General features: G+C 44.9%; 1 protein-coding gene across 1 annotated transcript; it reads right to left on the reverse strand.

The window, feature by feature from the left end:
* Positions 1-13,441, reverse strand: PVALEF (parvalbumin like EF-hand containing). Its single transcript, XM_082212937.1, has 5 exons — positions 13,359-13,441; positions 4,347-4,462; positions 3,491-3,626; positions 1,885-2,000; positions 1-776 (listed from the first exon to the last, which is right to left on the reverse strand). The coding sequence occupies exons 2-5, from the start codon at positions 4,450-4,452 to the stop codon at positions 730-732; spliced, it is 405 nt and encodes a 134-aa protein (XP_082069063.1). The 5' UTR covers positions 4,453-4,462; positions 13,359-13,441; the 3' UTR covers positions 1-729.
* Positions 13,442-15,368: the final 1,927 nt, after the last annotated feature.

Genomic DNA, 15,368 nt, shown 5'->3' on the forward strand with positions numbered 1-15,368 from the left:
TAAAACAGAAGGCTTTTATTTGCCTTGGACAGGAAAGGACAAAAGTAGCATTTTCCTTTGGCGCAAAACCCACTAGGCTCTTAATGGTTCCTAACTGGAAAGCTAGCAGGAAGGTCCGGGGAGAGAAAGTATTGCGTCAGGATTTGGGCAGGCTGCGAAACACGCACAAGCATTTCCGGTTCGCTTTCAGTCCTGTTGTCCAAAAACGCAGGCAAACCGTTCTCCTTTCCCCACCAAAAGCAGTCAGTCTACTACCAAGCAAAGTGGGGAGCAGCTAAGCCAAAGCTAAATTTGATGAACACAGACCAAAGGATGGCTTGCGACAAAGGAGGAAGCACGTGCCTCTTAACCATAATCACCCCTTAAGAGTTTGGAGAGCTGGTCTCGCTCCGTCACCATAGTTGGAGTCTGCCACTGCCGGGCCAGGTGAGATATAATTGCTCTGGGGCAGGTAGCCTGGGCCTGGAAAGAAACCTATTCAAGGGCTGGGTAGCATTTTGTGACTAACGGGCTGGTTTTCCAGTTTGGAGAGAGGCCTCTCTCAGCACGCCCTGACAGCAAGCTGCAGATTCCCCACCCACCCACCCACTGCATCCTGCAAAAATATTAATAATAGGGAGAGATCTTTCAAAAAGTGCAACATGATCATAGACAGGTAAGTTCCATCATCCCACCCCCAGCACAGCATTCTTGCGTAGGGAAATGGGAGGCCGTTCTTCTTGGTCTCTTCTACTTTTTCTTTGGAACCTTTTCCTTTGTGACCATATCGGAAAACTCTGCAATAGAAACAGGCAGATGAAGTAGGTAGGTCTGGTGTCTGGGGTGGGGGCTGCATTTAAGGAAGTTATTCATTAACTTTTTGCCTCCCCATTAAAAAAAATAAAAGTATGAATAAGCCAGTTCATAAATTTTGGGGACCACCACCAGTTCTACAGACAGAGCCCAAGTGCATGAGCAGCTAAATATTATTAATGCCCTGGGCTCCTCTGGGAGAAAGGGCAGGATATAAATTGAATTGATTAATTAACTAGTTCAGTGTTGGTGAGCAGACATTACTTGAGGGGAAACTCAAACTAGGGGCTTATTTATCTCTGCTTACTTTTCTTCTTTTCTTTCCAGGCATGGTCTGCTATTTAAAGCTCCATGTCTGAGCATCCCCCCCTTTTTTTGTTGCTCTGGAGCTTTCCCTGCAAAAGCCTGCTCTTTAAAGCTCAATCGGAGCAAATATCAATCCATGGAAAACCTGAATTGACACTGAGCACTAAAGCGCAGACCTGGAAAGAGCAGGGTAAAAGATAAGTGTGGGTAAGCCCTAGCCTAGGAGATGTAAAAAGACTAGCATAGGGGATTTGGGGGGTAATGGTTGGGAGACAGGCAATGTATTTGACCTGTATTGCTTACCAAAGTGCCCATCAAAAGTGGCCGCAGCCTATGTTTAGGCTTCTCTCACTCTCTTTTTTAAATGCTTTATTAGTTTTAAAAACAAAACAAGACACTACACAACAATGAACAAAAGGCAATCCAAAATTATCACTGCCTATTTCTAGGCTTCTCACTTCCCACCTGTTCCAGGGCTGCTTGTCCCAACAGTATTCCCTGGCAGTTTATATAACTTTGCCATGATAATCTTCTGAGTACCTGGTTCTAGTGATGTCCTTTGGATCAGCCCCAGATGTGGTGATCGAATCTCAGCAGGAGCTCTTCTGCCACATTTTGCATTTGCTTAGGCTTACATGCCTTTCCCCTTACAGTATTGGATACAGGGAACTGGGCAGGTAGACCCATCCAGTTCTAAATAGGACTAGGCGCCCTCTGCTTCTGAGCCCCCAGTGCTGTATACCCCAGAGATGCCACCATCACTGCCATGATACATTCTCTGCCCACCTTCAAAATCAATCCGGCCATCCCCATCTGTGTCAGCTGCTTGGATAATGGCTTCAGCCTCTTCATCTGATAAGGGCACCACTGGCATATTGCTGGGCACTGTTTGTAAGATGTACCTAAGGGCAGGAGGGAAAAGCTGAGCCTCAGGGAGAGGAAGCATGTGGTTCTGCGATTACTCTTCAGTCAGTAGCAGAGCCAGTATCACAAATGCACTGCAGGGGGTTGGACCAGATAACCCTTGGGATTCCTTCCAGGGCTACAAATCTAAGGTTCTATGAATTGGAGCTTCTTGTTTTGCAAGATATTCTAGCTCAGGGATGGGGAACTTGGGGCTCCATCAGCTCCATAACTAATGGTAAGGGATGATGTGAGCTGTTGTCCCAACACCAGTTGTTCGGCCACAGGTTCCCTGTTCCTGTTCCAGGATATACAGTAGACTTGTTTTTCCACATCTCATGTAGCAGAGACATCTGCTCTTCTGGGACATCTCTTTTCTCCTGCTTTGGGATACAGGATTGCAGCAAGAAAAGAAAGGGGGAGAGGGGGAAGCTGAATTGCTGACAGACCCGGATGCCTATAGTTAAGCATGCAGGATGTGTCTTAATCGTCTTAGCCAAGGTTATCAAGTGCAATAGAGAACAGAGTTTGTCATTATTATAGATAGAAGTGGGTTTTGGCAGTGCAGCCTGACATGCCAGGATGATAAGAGTAGCGAGCCCAAACGTTTTCTGCAATAATAATTTCAGGCAGGGCTCTCCTGCGTTTTGTCATCCAAACACATGGGGTGAGGATTGACCGGGTAACGTATCCCAGTTCTCTCTGAACAGAACTGGCCCTCTTGAGTCCGAGAAAACTGACAGACAAGCAGCAGGTGGGTTGCCACAGGGAGGGTAATTTGACACCCAAAAGTGTGCCAAAAGGAGTGTAACCTATGGGAAAGCATTGGTCAGAAATATGTATTTTTTCAGTGCTGGGTCTCATCAGTTCGCATATCTATCCTGGCTAAGGCTGGGCGATAGATCGTTCAAAACTGGTTTGAAGCCTGTATTGTGATATTGGTTTCATAATTTTTGACCTGGCAATATATCACGAAGTGTGTGTGTGCGCACACGTGCTATGCAAAAATCACAATGTGGGGAAAACTGTGCAGCCAGCCAATGCCTCTACATAGCTCCATCCTTATTTCACACATTGTGATATATTGGTATATTTTGATGTTTAGCTGGTGATAGATCACAATGTCGAAAACCAGATATTGCCCAGCCCTAATCCTGGCAACTGAGGGGCATTTGGTTCCCAAACCAACACTTAAAGGTCTCAAGCAAGCCCAGCTACCTGAGATCCTTTTTAGCTTCGAGTCTGAAAAAAGGTAATCCATAGAGATTAAGTAACCTTCCAAAAATTATGTGTATGTAGAAATTATTCTGCGTTGTAAGAAGAATGAATGGGTGATACCCAATGCTTGTCATACACAGAGCAGACCCACTGAAATCAACAGAGTTAAGCACATCAATTTCAATATACTCTCAGTTTGACCAATGTTGGGTGTCGTCCCAGGTTGACTCCTCCTGGCACTTGGCAACACTCCACAGCAGAGGTATCTTACTTTATTTCATTCCACTCAATGAATCCACTCCCGTCTTTGTCAAGCACTTGGAAGGCCTTTCGCAAGTGTATCTCCCGGTCGTCTGATGTCAGAAACTGCCGCATATATTCAAAGAACTTGGCGTAGTTGAATGAAGCTGCAACAGATTGGGCGGCTTTTAATTCAAAAACTGCTTTGTTACGGTGAGGTGGATTTTGGGGGCTGAAGGACTTTACAGAAGTGAGGCGAGCAAGCTCTGACTTCCCATACAAGGCGCAGCGACCTAGACCTCCAAAATGGGGCCCCAAAGGAAAATAACCTGTAGACACTGAACCAAAGATTTACATTTATTTAGCAGTATGGTTCATATTAATGATGATCTCTTGTAGATTAGTTAACCTCCTGTTATACTCATTAATCCGTTGTCCACCCTTTGAGTTCAGGTTTGTGAGGAGTGTTCTTCTAATCTTTTTCAGGCCAAAGGCTGCACTGACCTCTGAGGACCATGTGTCAAGGTGGGCATGGCTGAAGTGAAAAGGTGGGTGTGGCCAATTAAAAGAGACACATTTTGGGGATCTGGAGGGTTACAAAAGCCATTCAGCACCACAGTGAGGTACCTATGAGAGAGGTATATGCACACACAATATTTGTTAAAATCTATCACATTGGGTGGCCTATGCCGGGAACGATCAGTAAATACTTTTTGAAATAATTGGGGGGGGGGACAAAAATCCAGGGAGGGACTGTATGCAACCTTTTGGTTGTGTGTTTGAAGGTCAGTGTAAGGGACTGAGGAGTGCTTGTTGCTCCAGATGAGCTAATCTAAACATCTGTTGCAGATATGCACCGTGGCTTGCACCCATAATCTGCTCCTTACCATGATGCCTCATGTCTGAAGGCAGCAGGTCAATATCCTTGTCAGACAAGGATGCCCCCATGGCCAAGGCCATCTTCTTGACTTGGCAAGCAAAATCGTCTGCCATACTGTTGTTGCTACAAAAGAAATGGAGTGCGGATGTAAGACGATGCAGTTGTATTGCACATAACGCATCAGCAACGCTAGTCTGACTTGAGTGTTCCCCCTTGTCTCATCACAATCTCCTCCAAGCAACTTCTCTGCAGAGAAGGGGGGGCAGGTAGAGAAGTGGAAGAAGCCAAACAAATCCCAGCAACTCAAAAGCAGCAGGTAAATCTTAGGAACTGCTTCAAAGCAGTGTTTATGAAGCACATTCCAGTGTGGAAAGTGCTTCACATAAATATCTCTGCAATCCTTATGACAGCCCTATAAGATGATCATGCTTGATACTTGTATGGTACTTTCAAATGTTCAAAGCACTTCATGCGCATTACTGAGTTGCCGTTCCTTGCAATAACCCTGCAAGGTAAGTCAGCATTACTGCAGGTGGGGCGAGGGAACTGAGACTCAGAGTGACTCCTTCTCCTCATGGCGGGTAAGACAGTTAAACTAGGTGCTTTGTGATTTGTACTGCTGCCACCGGTCTCTTGTGCTCTTCCTTGGTCTTTTCCTCAAGGAAGGCCCATGGCTCAGTGTTCCAATCCACGCCATATCCAAGTAGGACTGGGAGAGTCTTCTTTCTGAAACTCTGGGGAGTCATTGCCAATTGCAGTCCTGAGCTAGATGGCCCGATTGTCCTACTCAGAATAAGGCTGCTTCCTTTGCTCTTCTCTATATGCTACAGTGGTACCTCGGGTTACAGACACTTCAGGTTACAGACTCTGCTAACCCAGAAATAGTACCTCGGGTTAAGAACTTTGCTTCAGGATGAGAACAGAAATTGTGCGGTGGCAGCAGGAGGCCCCATTAGCTAAAGTGGTGCTTCAGGCTAAGAACAGTTTCAGGTTAAGAACGGACCTCCGGAACGAATTAAGTTCTTAATCCGAGGTACCACTGTATTTTTATTTACTCCACAGAAGTCTGTCTTGCATTTGCTTCTGAAACAAGTTAACCAGTAAAGCTATCATAAAGTGTTTTTTTTAAAACAACAGCAACAACACAACAACATAAAACTTAAGGATACTTTTTAGGATGTTCAGTCTTACAATGTAACCAACTACGGTACATATACTAATTTAGAGTTGTTGCAGGGTTATCTGGTTCAGTAATGAGGGGTGGAACTGGTGAACATCAGGACCCAAGGGCAATTCAATTTCATCAGTGTGCAAAAGCCAAGACTCATCTTCCTCCACTCACACCCTTTGTTGAGGGTGAAGGAACACATAATGTTTCTTTTCAAGAGCAACACTCTCTTGGCATTCTGCCCAGTTGTGTCTTTCCTTTCCTCTGCTCTGTCAAACTCTTTGATTATTATTTTTTTTAAAAAGGTTCTTCAACTTTACAAGAAAGCCAACTATGCAATGCACTGATTCCTCCCCCCCCGCACCCGACATTATTATGTTACCAATAAATCTCTCCCCCACCAGCAATCCCCAGAGTAATTTTGCACTGTTTCCTTTCTAAAATTAATACGGTGGTGAACAGACAAATAAAGGCATGAATGGTCATGCAGAACACAGTTGTTTCTTAAAGGCTTGTAGCTCATCTCGCGCATGAGTGGGGGATGAGGTACAAATTAATGGCCGAGTCAGCATTCAGCTTGCTAGCACGCAGGGTCAGCCCAATACGTTTTGGCACCTGAGGCGAACCACAAAATGGGAAGAAGGAGTGAGGGAAGAAGTGCATCAGGAACAAAGGGAGGGGGGCAGGTCAAATCAGATGGTTGAAGTGGGAATCAAAGGTCAGTTGCGGTTGGGAAAGGTGCCTGCCCTAAATCACACTGGGAAGGTGCAGCTCCACCCCAGAAGGCAGCCTCCACCATTTCTTCTCTAGGGGTGGGAGGAGACCAGCAATGCCTCCTTATTTGCCAAGAGGTTGCTGTAGAGGTGGCAAGAGGGGGCTGCTGAAGAGGAGTCAGATCTGGTCTGCAAGGAGTGTGCTGCAGGCATTGCTGTGACCGCGATAGCAGCAGCAGCAGCAGCAGCAGGTAGTGCATTCCTTGGAGGCCAGATATGTTGTCCCTGTGGATCCTGCCACCTGAGGCAGTCACCTCACCTTGTCTCATGGGTGGGCCATCCCTGCTAGTATGTTAATAATAATAATAATAATAATAATAATAATAATAATTATACCCCGCCCTCCCTGGCCAAAACCGGGCTCAGAGCGGCTATCACCAAATGTTTAACATGTTAACATAAAATTAATCAATTAAAATACCTCCTAAAATCAAATCAGGATCAGAATAAAATCCAATCAGATGACAACTCGCAGGTTAGGGTTGGGGACCTTAAATGCTCACCAGGCCCAACTGTGGACACTTAAGTTTTGAAGCCAGGATCACCCTACAGCTAAGGAAGGGTGGCCACCTGTGCATCACTGAAAAAAGGAAGATGCATCACCAAAAAAGAGGGCACTTACTTGCATAAAATTTGCATAACTGATATAGTCCAAAGCTAGGAATAATCACCACAATTTAAATAGAAACACAATATCTGTCACTATAGAGGTGAAGACTGTGATGGGTGACCTATGTGCTTGCTCAGTCTGCAGTCCAGTTTTATCTTGCTCTCCCTTCTTTATCTTTGAATTGGATTTGGATGGGACAGCCCTTCAAATATAGTACTCCTTTAAAAAGAGGACTGTCCCCATGAGGAAGAACACACAGGCACCCTGTAACTGAGAGAGACAGGGCCAGCCCTGTCATTTGGCAGAGTAAGGCTACTGCCTCAGGCAGCAGATGCTATGGGTGAAGCGTGGGCAGATCTGTGGCCAATACATGGCAAGGCTTGCACTCATTAAGCTAGTCTACTGCCCTCAAGGGCAGTGGTCGAACTCTGTCTCATCACCCCTGCTGAAGTATTTGTCAACTGCCTGCTTCTTCGACTTTCCTATATGGGATGCAGGAGGCACCATTTTGTCCTTAGCCCGCAAAATTCCTAAGGTCAGCCCTGGTGAGGGAGATGCCATGAGCAGTTGTTTTATATTAAATTTTATGTTCCTCCTAAGATACATGACTTCTAGGTTCTGTGGGAGAGGGGCTGAACCCTGAAGAATCAAAACTTTAATAATGTACACACTGACTAGCTTTTTAAAAGGGCACACACACCCAAAATCTATCCAAGGCCGAAGAGAACATAAATTTACTAGGGAAAGATGCAACTCCACATCCCCCCCCAAAAAAAAACACCCTACCAGTACTTTCCCTGGTAAATAGGGACAATGGAGCATATGTAGATTGCATGATTATTAAAAGAGAGATGTTATTCACTGCCACACAGAGAAGGGGAAAGAGCCTCCGGATTAATTTGCAGCTGCATGGATATTCTGTAGAATATTCAGGAAAGGCTGTTTCTGTGGGGAAGAACAAACAGGCAACTGAATGCATCATTTAGACGAGTTGAGTGATTGCTGTCATTGTCAGCTTTGATGGAAAGTCTGGACGAGCATATGCCAGGGATGATTAAGGACTGCCATTAATTGCCTCAAGGCATGAGCTAGACAACATCTTTAGGAACTCATTCAGAACTGCTCTTCCACTCCTAAGACAAGCCACTATGTCTACTGGTTCATACTGCCTTGCAGGACGTGTAGCATCTTCCCTCCATCTCTGAAACCGTTTGCTTTCACAGAGGTGAATCTTGGGTGATATAGTCGTGCATGTGTGTCTGGATTCAGCCCCACATGGTGGAGTCATGCTATTTACCGAGATTATCTCCCGTTTAATCCAAGGGAAGGAAGCTTTCAATTGCCTGCTAAAACCACAGGCAGATTTCAAATTCCAGTAAATCCTGTTGCACTGAGCTAGCTGCTCATCTTGCCAATCAAGCTGACTGGGCTCAGCCTCTTTGGCTCTTTCCCCCTCGCTGGCAGCCAAGCGTCTGCTAGACGAGCTTAACTCCTGGGTGAGTCACCCTCACTTCCCAAACTCTGCAGTGCACACTTCATTTAACAACAACAACAGAAGGCCACTGCAAAATGCTGGATTACAAAGGAACATGAGTGGATCAAAAAGGGAGGCTGGTGGTACATTTTTTTTTGAAAAAAGGAGATGAAAGACAAGGCCGGCTCCCACTCTCAGTAGCAAGGAAAAAGGAAACCCGAGGGCCCGATCCTGAGGGTGTGGTCTTTTCTCCATTAGGAAATGATGAGTGAGGTTTGTCTGTAGACTGTGGAAGTGTTGACATTTGATTATGCAGAATGTAGGCTGGTGTGATGCAGGAGCTTATAAAAGCAACGTTTGAATCCCATGATAGGAAAGCAGGCCTAGGCAGAAAGGCAATCCCTGCTCCCCACCCCACCCATTCTTCTTCCAGCTGAAACTGGGCGGGGGGGGGGCATTCTGGCACGTCTCTGGCAGGTTCTCCAGAGGGCAGATAAAATTGCATGCAGCTTACAAGCTGCCAGTTGGCCACACTATCCCAGAATCACTGTCACTTGTTATACATGAAAGCATATTGGATAAATCAGGCTGTAAGCGTTAGGAAAAACACTGAGCGTTCCTTTTTGGGTTAGATCAAGGGTGGCCAACGTGGGCTCCAACTCCCTTCAGCCCCAGCCAGAATGCCAGTAGCTCAGAGAAGATGGGAGTTGCAGTCTAGAAAGATCTAGTATGTAAAAGATATGCAGACTAATGTTAGTTCCCGGCTAAGTTCTGTTCAATGTAGAGAAAGATTGTTGCCTTTGCTGACCCATGCTGCAAAGGTATAATCAAGGCCACGTTTCAAATTCACACCTACAGTGAACTCTGTTGCATCCCATAGGAGAAGTTAATATTCTGGATGAATGCATCTGCAGGCAAATCAGCCGTGCCAACGCCAATTGCCAATTGCCTTGCACTCCTAGTGTGGCCTCATGGTCGCTGAGTTTGATATGACCTAGGAATTCATTGGGTTGAAATTGTTTTACATATATATTCCACCAGGTTCTTCGAAGTAAAAGCTATCATTCAACTTTGCTGAAATACTGTGGGGATTTTAAAAATACTGCTAGGACACAAATGGAGCTAGAGCTTGCTGTAAGCATCTTGAAAAATGGGATTGGAGCAGTGTGTTAGAGAGGGTTCCTGTTCTTAGTTGGATGAGAAATAGACTTTCATACAGTGTGGCTTCAGGTGTGAGAAGGCTGCAAATGGCTGACCTGAGAGGTCAACCATTGACCTGAGAGGTTGACCTGAGAGGGCAACCATTGACCTGAGAGGGCAACCAGCCTAGATTGGGGTGAAATGTTGCAAACCTAGATCAGTCATGTGCTGACACGTGAAGAACCTTTAGGTGTCCACACCCTGATGTGATAATTTTGTTTCCTAACGATCTTTCCCACCAAGGTGGGCCTCTGTGTGAAACCTGTTGCATGCAAAGATTGCCTAACCGTAGCTGTCAACCTTCCCTGTTTTTGTGTGGGAAATTTCCTTATTCTAGCGAGGTTTCCCACTGCTTCCCGCTGCTATCCTGGATTGTTAGATATCCCATAGACTGTCCCTGGGACAGGTGAGGCTGCTGATCCCTTATTTTCAAATCCGAAAGTTGACAGCTATGTGCCTAACCTGTCCCAATCCCCTAAAAATGCAGTGCTCCATGACAGTGATATAACTGCAGATCAGCAGAGCAAATGAACAGTTGCCTGTACTATTGTCCTTCAACAGGCTCTGTCGTAGCTCGTCTTTCCCAATATTAGCACTCTCCTGATGAAACTGAATGCAGCTGAAACCAAAACTTAGTCCTTTCCTGAAGCTAGGGAAGCAGTGCATTGTGCTTCATGAGCCTGAACTTCTAGGAAACACACATAAGTGTGCAATTGGACAATTCTTGCCTAGCAGCCAGTTGTGTAGGCCTCAGACCTCCTCCAGATCTTCTGCATCCTTGCCTCACTTGGGTGACAACAACTTGAAGGCCTGTCCTGACCCCACTTAGTCCTCCACACTTTCCCCTTTAAACTCTACAACATATATCCTGACACCTACTCTTCCATATTACTGTAGTGGGAGACTTGTTTATTTCTGGGGCTTGGCTGGGACACTGAAGAAAGCTCCCCCTCTTGTGCTCGTCTTGACCCTTCCATTGCCTCCTCTAAGGGACTCTTATATTCGCAAGGCAATGTCTTGTGATGTGAACTAGTTCTAGGATTACATACACAGTCTAAATAACTCAGCTTTCCCAATGGACTCCCCATGTTTTGTCGGACTCTGCCTGCCAAGAGTTTATTTAGGAAAGGACAAGGCAGTTCTTCTCCCATGACTTTTGAGCATACAGGGAGATCAGCCATTTTCATATGAGGTAACTAACTCAGAGACTGTTTTGCTGTTCACAGAACAGAATAGTGAAGCAATCCATTTGGACATGTGAAGGCATGGTAAGGGGATGCTGGTGTGGACAAAAATATATTCACTTGTGCTGGTTGCCAAGCCAACTGGCACTGTGGAGGTGTCATTCCATAATATTGCCCATAGATACTCCCGGATGCTGAGAGACCCTCCGTAGGCGTTGTACTTTCTCACCTCTGCTGGAGACATGTCTGGACTACCCTCTTATTTTACTACCCCTCTGGGATTTAAAGGCTCAAGTGCCATTTGCAAAAAGTGCCATGACATGGAGGCCCTCTTGTCTAAAGTAGAAAAGTGGCTTGCTGTATTTGTGTCTTTCATGTTCCACCAGCCCCTTGGTCTATTTGCATCTTTGAAGCCCTCTGCCTTCACGAAATATTTTCTTAACTTATCTCTAGCGTTTGAGAGTTGGACTTTTCCAACACTGACATTTTGCAAATCATCTGTCCTCAAGTTCTTTCAGAGACAGCATTTAAATGTCTTCCCCCCATAAAAATAAAACTGCATTTTCCACCCCCTCACTGGCTCTAATTTATTCTATGTCTTAATTTAAAAGGCTGCACTTAGCAAACTCTTGGCACCAAATAACTGCACAGAAGTTGTAGTAGCAGCAAGAGCAGGCTGGTGCATGGGAGTCCTGAGTAGGCAAGGGGGAGTAATTCAATTCAGTTTGCATTTAAAGCCGAATCTATCAGATTTGCACTTTCTAAAACCACAGGAGAGCAGAAATCTATTCAAATTTTGTGATGAAGCTCTCCAACAAACAATGTTTACAAAAAACCATAGATTGCAGACCCTCCAAGTATCCCTATTTTCCAGAGACATTCCTGATTTAGAGAAGCCGTCTCGGTTTCTGATTTGATTCCAGAATTTCCCAATTTTCCTGAGGATGTCCCTGTTTTCATCGGATAAATGTTGGAGGGTATGAGATTGGAGATAAACGTGCAGACAAGGGAATACATTGGTGATGATAACATACAAAAATGCTTTGTAGTAGGAGGAATTGCCTGCAGAAATGTGTAGATTGGTCAAAACTGCATACAAACATGTTTATCAGAAGAAATTCACCCAAGATTGTTGAAGAATTTTCATGAGGACTTTTAAAAATAAAATTTGCATGTTGCTGTAGAAATGTGGAGAACTGAATCCAAGACTGGGAAAAGGAGAAACAAAGATCTGAAATGGGCAGATTGTTCCATCTCCAGTCCTGAGCCTGTGGGTGTAGTCAAAGCATCACACACACAGGCCTTGTTTAGCCATCGTTAGATATCGTTAATGGCTTACATTACAGGTAAAAAAAGGGTAAAGGGACCCCTGACCATTAAGTCCAGTCGTGGACGACTCTGGGGTTGCAGTGCTCATCTCGCTTTACTGGCCGAGGGAGCCGGCATTTGTCCGCAGACAGCTTCTGGGTCATGTGGCCAGCATGACTAAGTCGCTTCTGGCGAAACCAGAGCAGCACACGGAAACGCCGTTTACCTTCCCACCGGAGCAGTACCTATTTATCTACTTGCACTTTGACGTGCTTTTGAACTGCTAGGTTGGCAGGAGCAGGGACTGAACAAGATAGCCAATAGCTTTGCTCCTCCCCTAGCAGCAGCAACAAAGAATGACCCCTGACTTAGCACTACATCCAAACTATGGATTATGGTTTCTCATCTGAATCCAAAGTTTGTTCTTGGCTTCCCAGTCAGGGTTTAACTGAGCAAAACAAACCACAATATCTATTTACAGATAGGTAGCCGTGTTGGTCTGCCATAGTCAAAATAAAAAATTTCCTTCCAGTAGCACCTTAAAGACCAACTAAGTTAGTTCTTGGTATGAGCTTTCGTGTGCATGCACACTTCTTCAGATACAATATCTATATTGGACATAACACTATGCCAAGGTCCATGGCCTGTTGCATCCCACTCTCATACTAAAGGAACAGCAACCCAGGAGCCATCTCCTAATTCACAGTATGCCATTAATCAGGGTATAGCATGAAGAGCCAACTGGCCCCCACTTTTCAAAATCCCCTCCTTCACAAACAAACAAACAAACAAACATCAGTATGCATCTGCCACTACCCTTTATCTTGGCTATCCTTTCCACAGCAATACCACCACCAATTCCTTTATTGCAACTTTCAATCAGTGGTTTCAGCACCTGTTGCCTGAAATACCATGGGATGTTAGCTTTTCAATGTGTTGGTTTTCCATAGCCATCCGACCTATGCTATGCATCGCAGGTGTTCCATGTGAGCCAGGGTCACTGATTTGATTAAATGCCAACAGCCTTTTTGGTTCATAGAACATCCCTTCGACAAAGCTAGTATTCCTAACCAGTTTACTAAGCTCTCGAACTGTTCTAGCTCTCAGAACTGGATTGTTTGACTGCCTTCACTAGTTCCACTCTTTCCCTCCTTCACTAATCACAGGGATTTTCTGAGTGTGACTCTTAATGCTCTTGGAAAAACTTAGCAGTTATTCTCTAACTGTTATTCTCTGACTACCATATTAATACATTAGCTTGCCTCTCTCTAGGCATTGACTATATCCACAGCAAGCACTTACCTCCCGCAGAATTTCCTCAGGCTGTGTCTTGGAGGCTCCTTTTTGGAAAGCTTAAACCACCTCCTTGGCTTTTATAAGGCCAGGTCCCTTTGCTCAGCTTTGCTATTTATGGCAAGATGCACCTGTCAGGGATGCATCCTGCAATTCTCCTGGGCCCTTTCAAGACGCCAATGGGTCATCTTCCGGGGTTGCATGGTATTATCAATTGCTGCTGGCAACTGGATGCTCGGCATCAGATATCATATTGGCCTTAAAGCAAAGATCTGCGGAGTATGCTCCCCACCAGACAAACAAACAAACAGGCAAACAAGTTTACCATTATGCAGCAGAAACCAGTCCTCTCCTATGAAATGGGCTGGAATGACGAGGATCATGCTCTGCCATATTGTCAGTTCCTGTTCCCAGCTTTTCAGAGGAGTAGGGAGGCGTTCCCCCCAGATTAAAATAAGAGCAAAAGCAAGTTTAATTTGAAACACATTAACTGAATTAGCAACTCCCATTTATGAATGTGTACCCCATCTTTCCATCCAAAGTTTCTCAACATGGCTAACACTATAAAGTATCAAACAAAATTTAAAACATATAGACATGCTAGATGCACTCGTTGTTGGCTACTACAAAAGGGGCTGGGGGTATTGTTTTCCTTCTTGTTGAATCTTATGGTCCTGTATATATCCGAAAGATTAATAAAATATGTTGTTGTTTTTTAAATGTGAAGAGGCAAAACAAGCAAACCACACAGCAACAGCAACAACAAAAAACACTCTCCGGGGAGCCCCTTGTTGCTGTGCTATGACGGCCTCCACCACCTTACACCAAACAACAGTGAGTTTATAAGGTACAGTAGCAGTAATTTGTTAAAAACAGCTGCAACAAACATTTTAAAAAATGGAAGCTGCAATAATGTTTAAGAAAGGGTTATCTTGCATTATTGTTTTCTGAGTTGGGGTGGAAGATCATAGGTGATGTTTTCTGTCCACCTCTTGCACCCACCCAGTGAGACCTTGAATGAGTCCTCTCACATGTACCGTACATTCAACACCCACCACATATCAGATGCTACGTACAGAACTTCCACAGAGCTTATAAATGCAATATCTTTTGGCAGAGGCAATTCACATATTTACCTTCGAGTGACAAAATAATTGACTGATGGATGATACATACTTAGAGATGCATCCACATGTGTGAATTCAGTACTCAAGCTCTTAGAGAAAGTCATGGGCAAAAATGGAAAACCACCCCAAGTGCTCTTGATCCCTGCCAAACCCATTACTTCACTAGAGATTGTCAACTCTCTCTCTCTCTCTCTCTCTCTCTCTCTCTCTCTGCATTACACTTAAAGCCACCTTTGCCAACAGCAGCCTCCCTGTTCTGTAAGTTCCCTTCAGTCCACTACAAGGAAGCTTCTTTATATGCATTTTGTTGCAGGGTCATGGGAAGGTCAGCACACCAGGGCCAGAGACTGTCACTGCATTGTCAGGGCTAGAGCCTCTTATGCAAGAGGAGACAAGAGATTCCATTCAGGCTAGGTGCTTCCTCCAACCTAGCCTTGCACTCTGTCACGCCCACTCTATTGACAAAGCAGCTGTGATGCAACCCTGGCAAAACAGTTCTTTTTCCCCAGAAGAATGGTAAGTAGCCCATGAATCATTTCATGTGTCCGCTAGCAGCCTCCCAAATCCCATGTATCACTTATTCCCTGTTCTATTGCCCCATAGATGGGGTAAGGCTTCTGCTGGAAATGGGGAGATAAACATTATAACTAGGAAGTGCAAATATATGAATTGGTTCAATAACCATGAGCCACCATGCAGAGTGGGCCTGCTGCATCCTGGATCTGTTGAAGTGCAAGCTCTGAAACGAGTATAAGATGGGATGTGTTATATTGGGAATTCTTATTAAATGGTGTTATTAGGATTCAGGCAGCTCCATCCTATCTGCTGCTAAGCCAGAACTTAAACTAGCATGCCATTGTTATTAATCTGTGCCGCTGTAGTTTCAATACAC

Source organism: Podarcis vaucheri, assembly GCF_965113315.1.
Source record: "Podarcis vaucheri genome assembly, chromosome: 2".
NCBI lineage: Eukaryota > Metazoa > Chordata > Lepidosauria > Squamata > Lacertidae > Podarcis > Podarcis vaucheri.

What these genes read in the sequence shown, in the direction of transcription:
- PVALEF (XM_082212937.1), bottom strand. Translation starts at nt 4,452, where the DNA reads ATGGCAGACGATTTTGCTTGCCAAGTCAAGAAGATGGCCTTGGCCATG. An exon ending in TTCAGACATGAGGCATCATG is followed by an intron (nt 3,627 to 4,346) that starts GTAAGGAGCAGA and finishes AATCTGTTGCAG; the next exon opens with CTTCATTCAACTACGCCAAG. An exon ending in TGGCCGGATTGATTTTGAAG is followed by an intron (nt 777 to 1,884) that starts GTGGGCAGAGAA and finishes TTTCTATTGCAG; the next exon opens with AGTTTTCCGATATGGTCACA.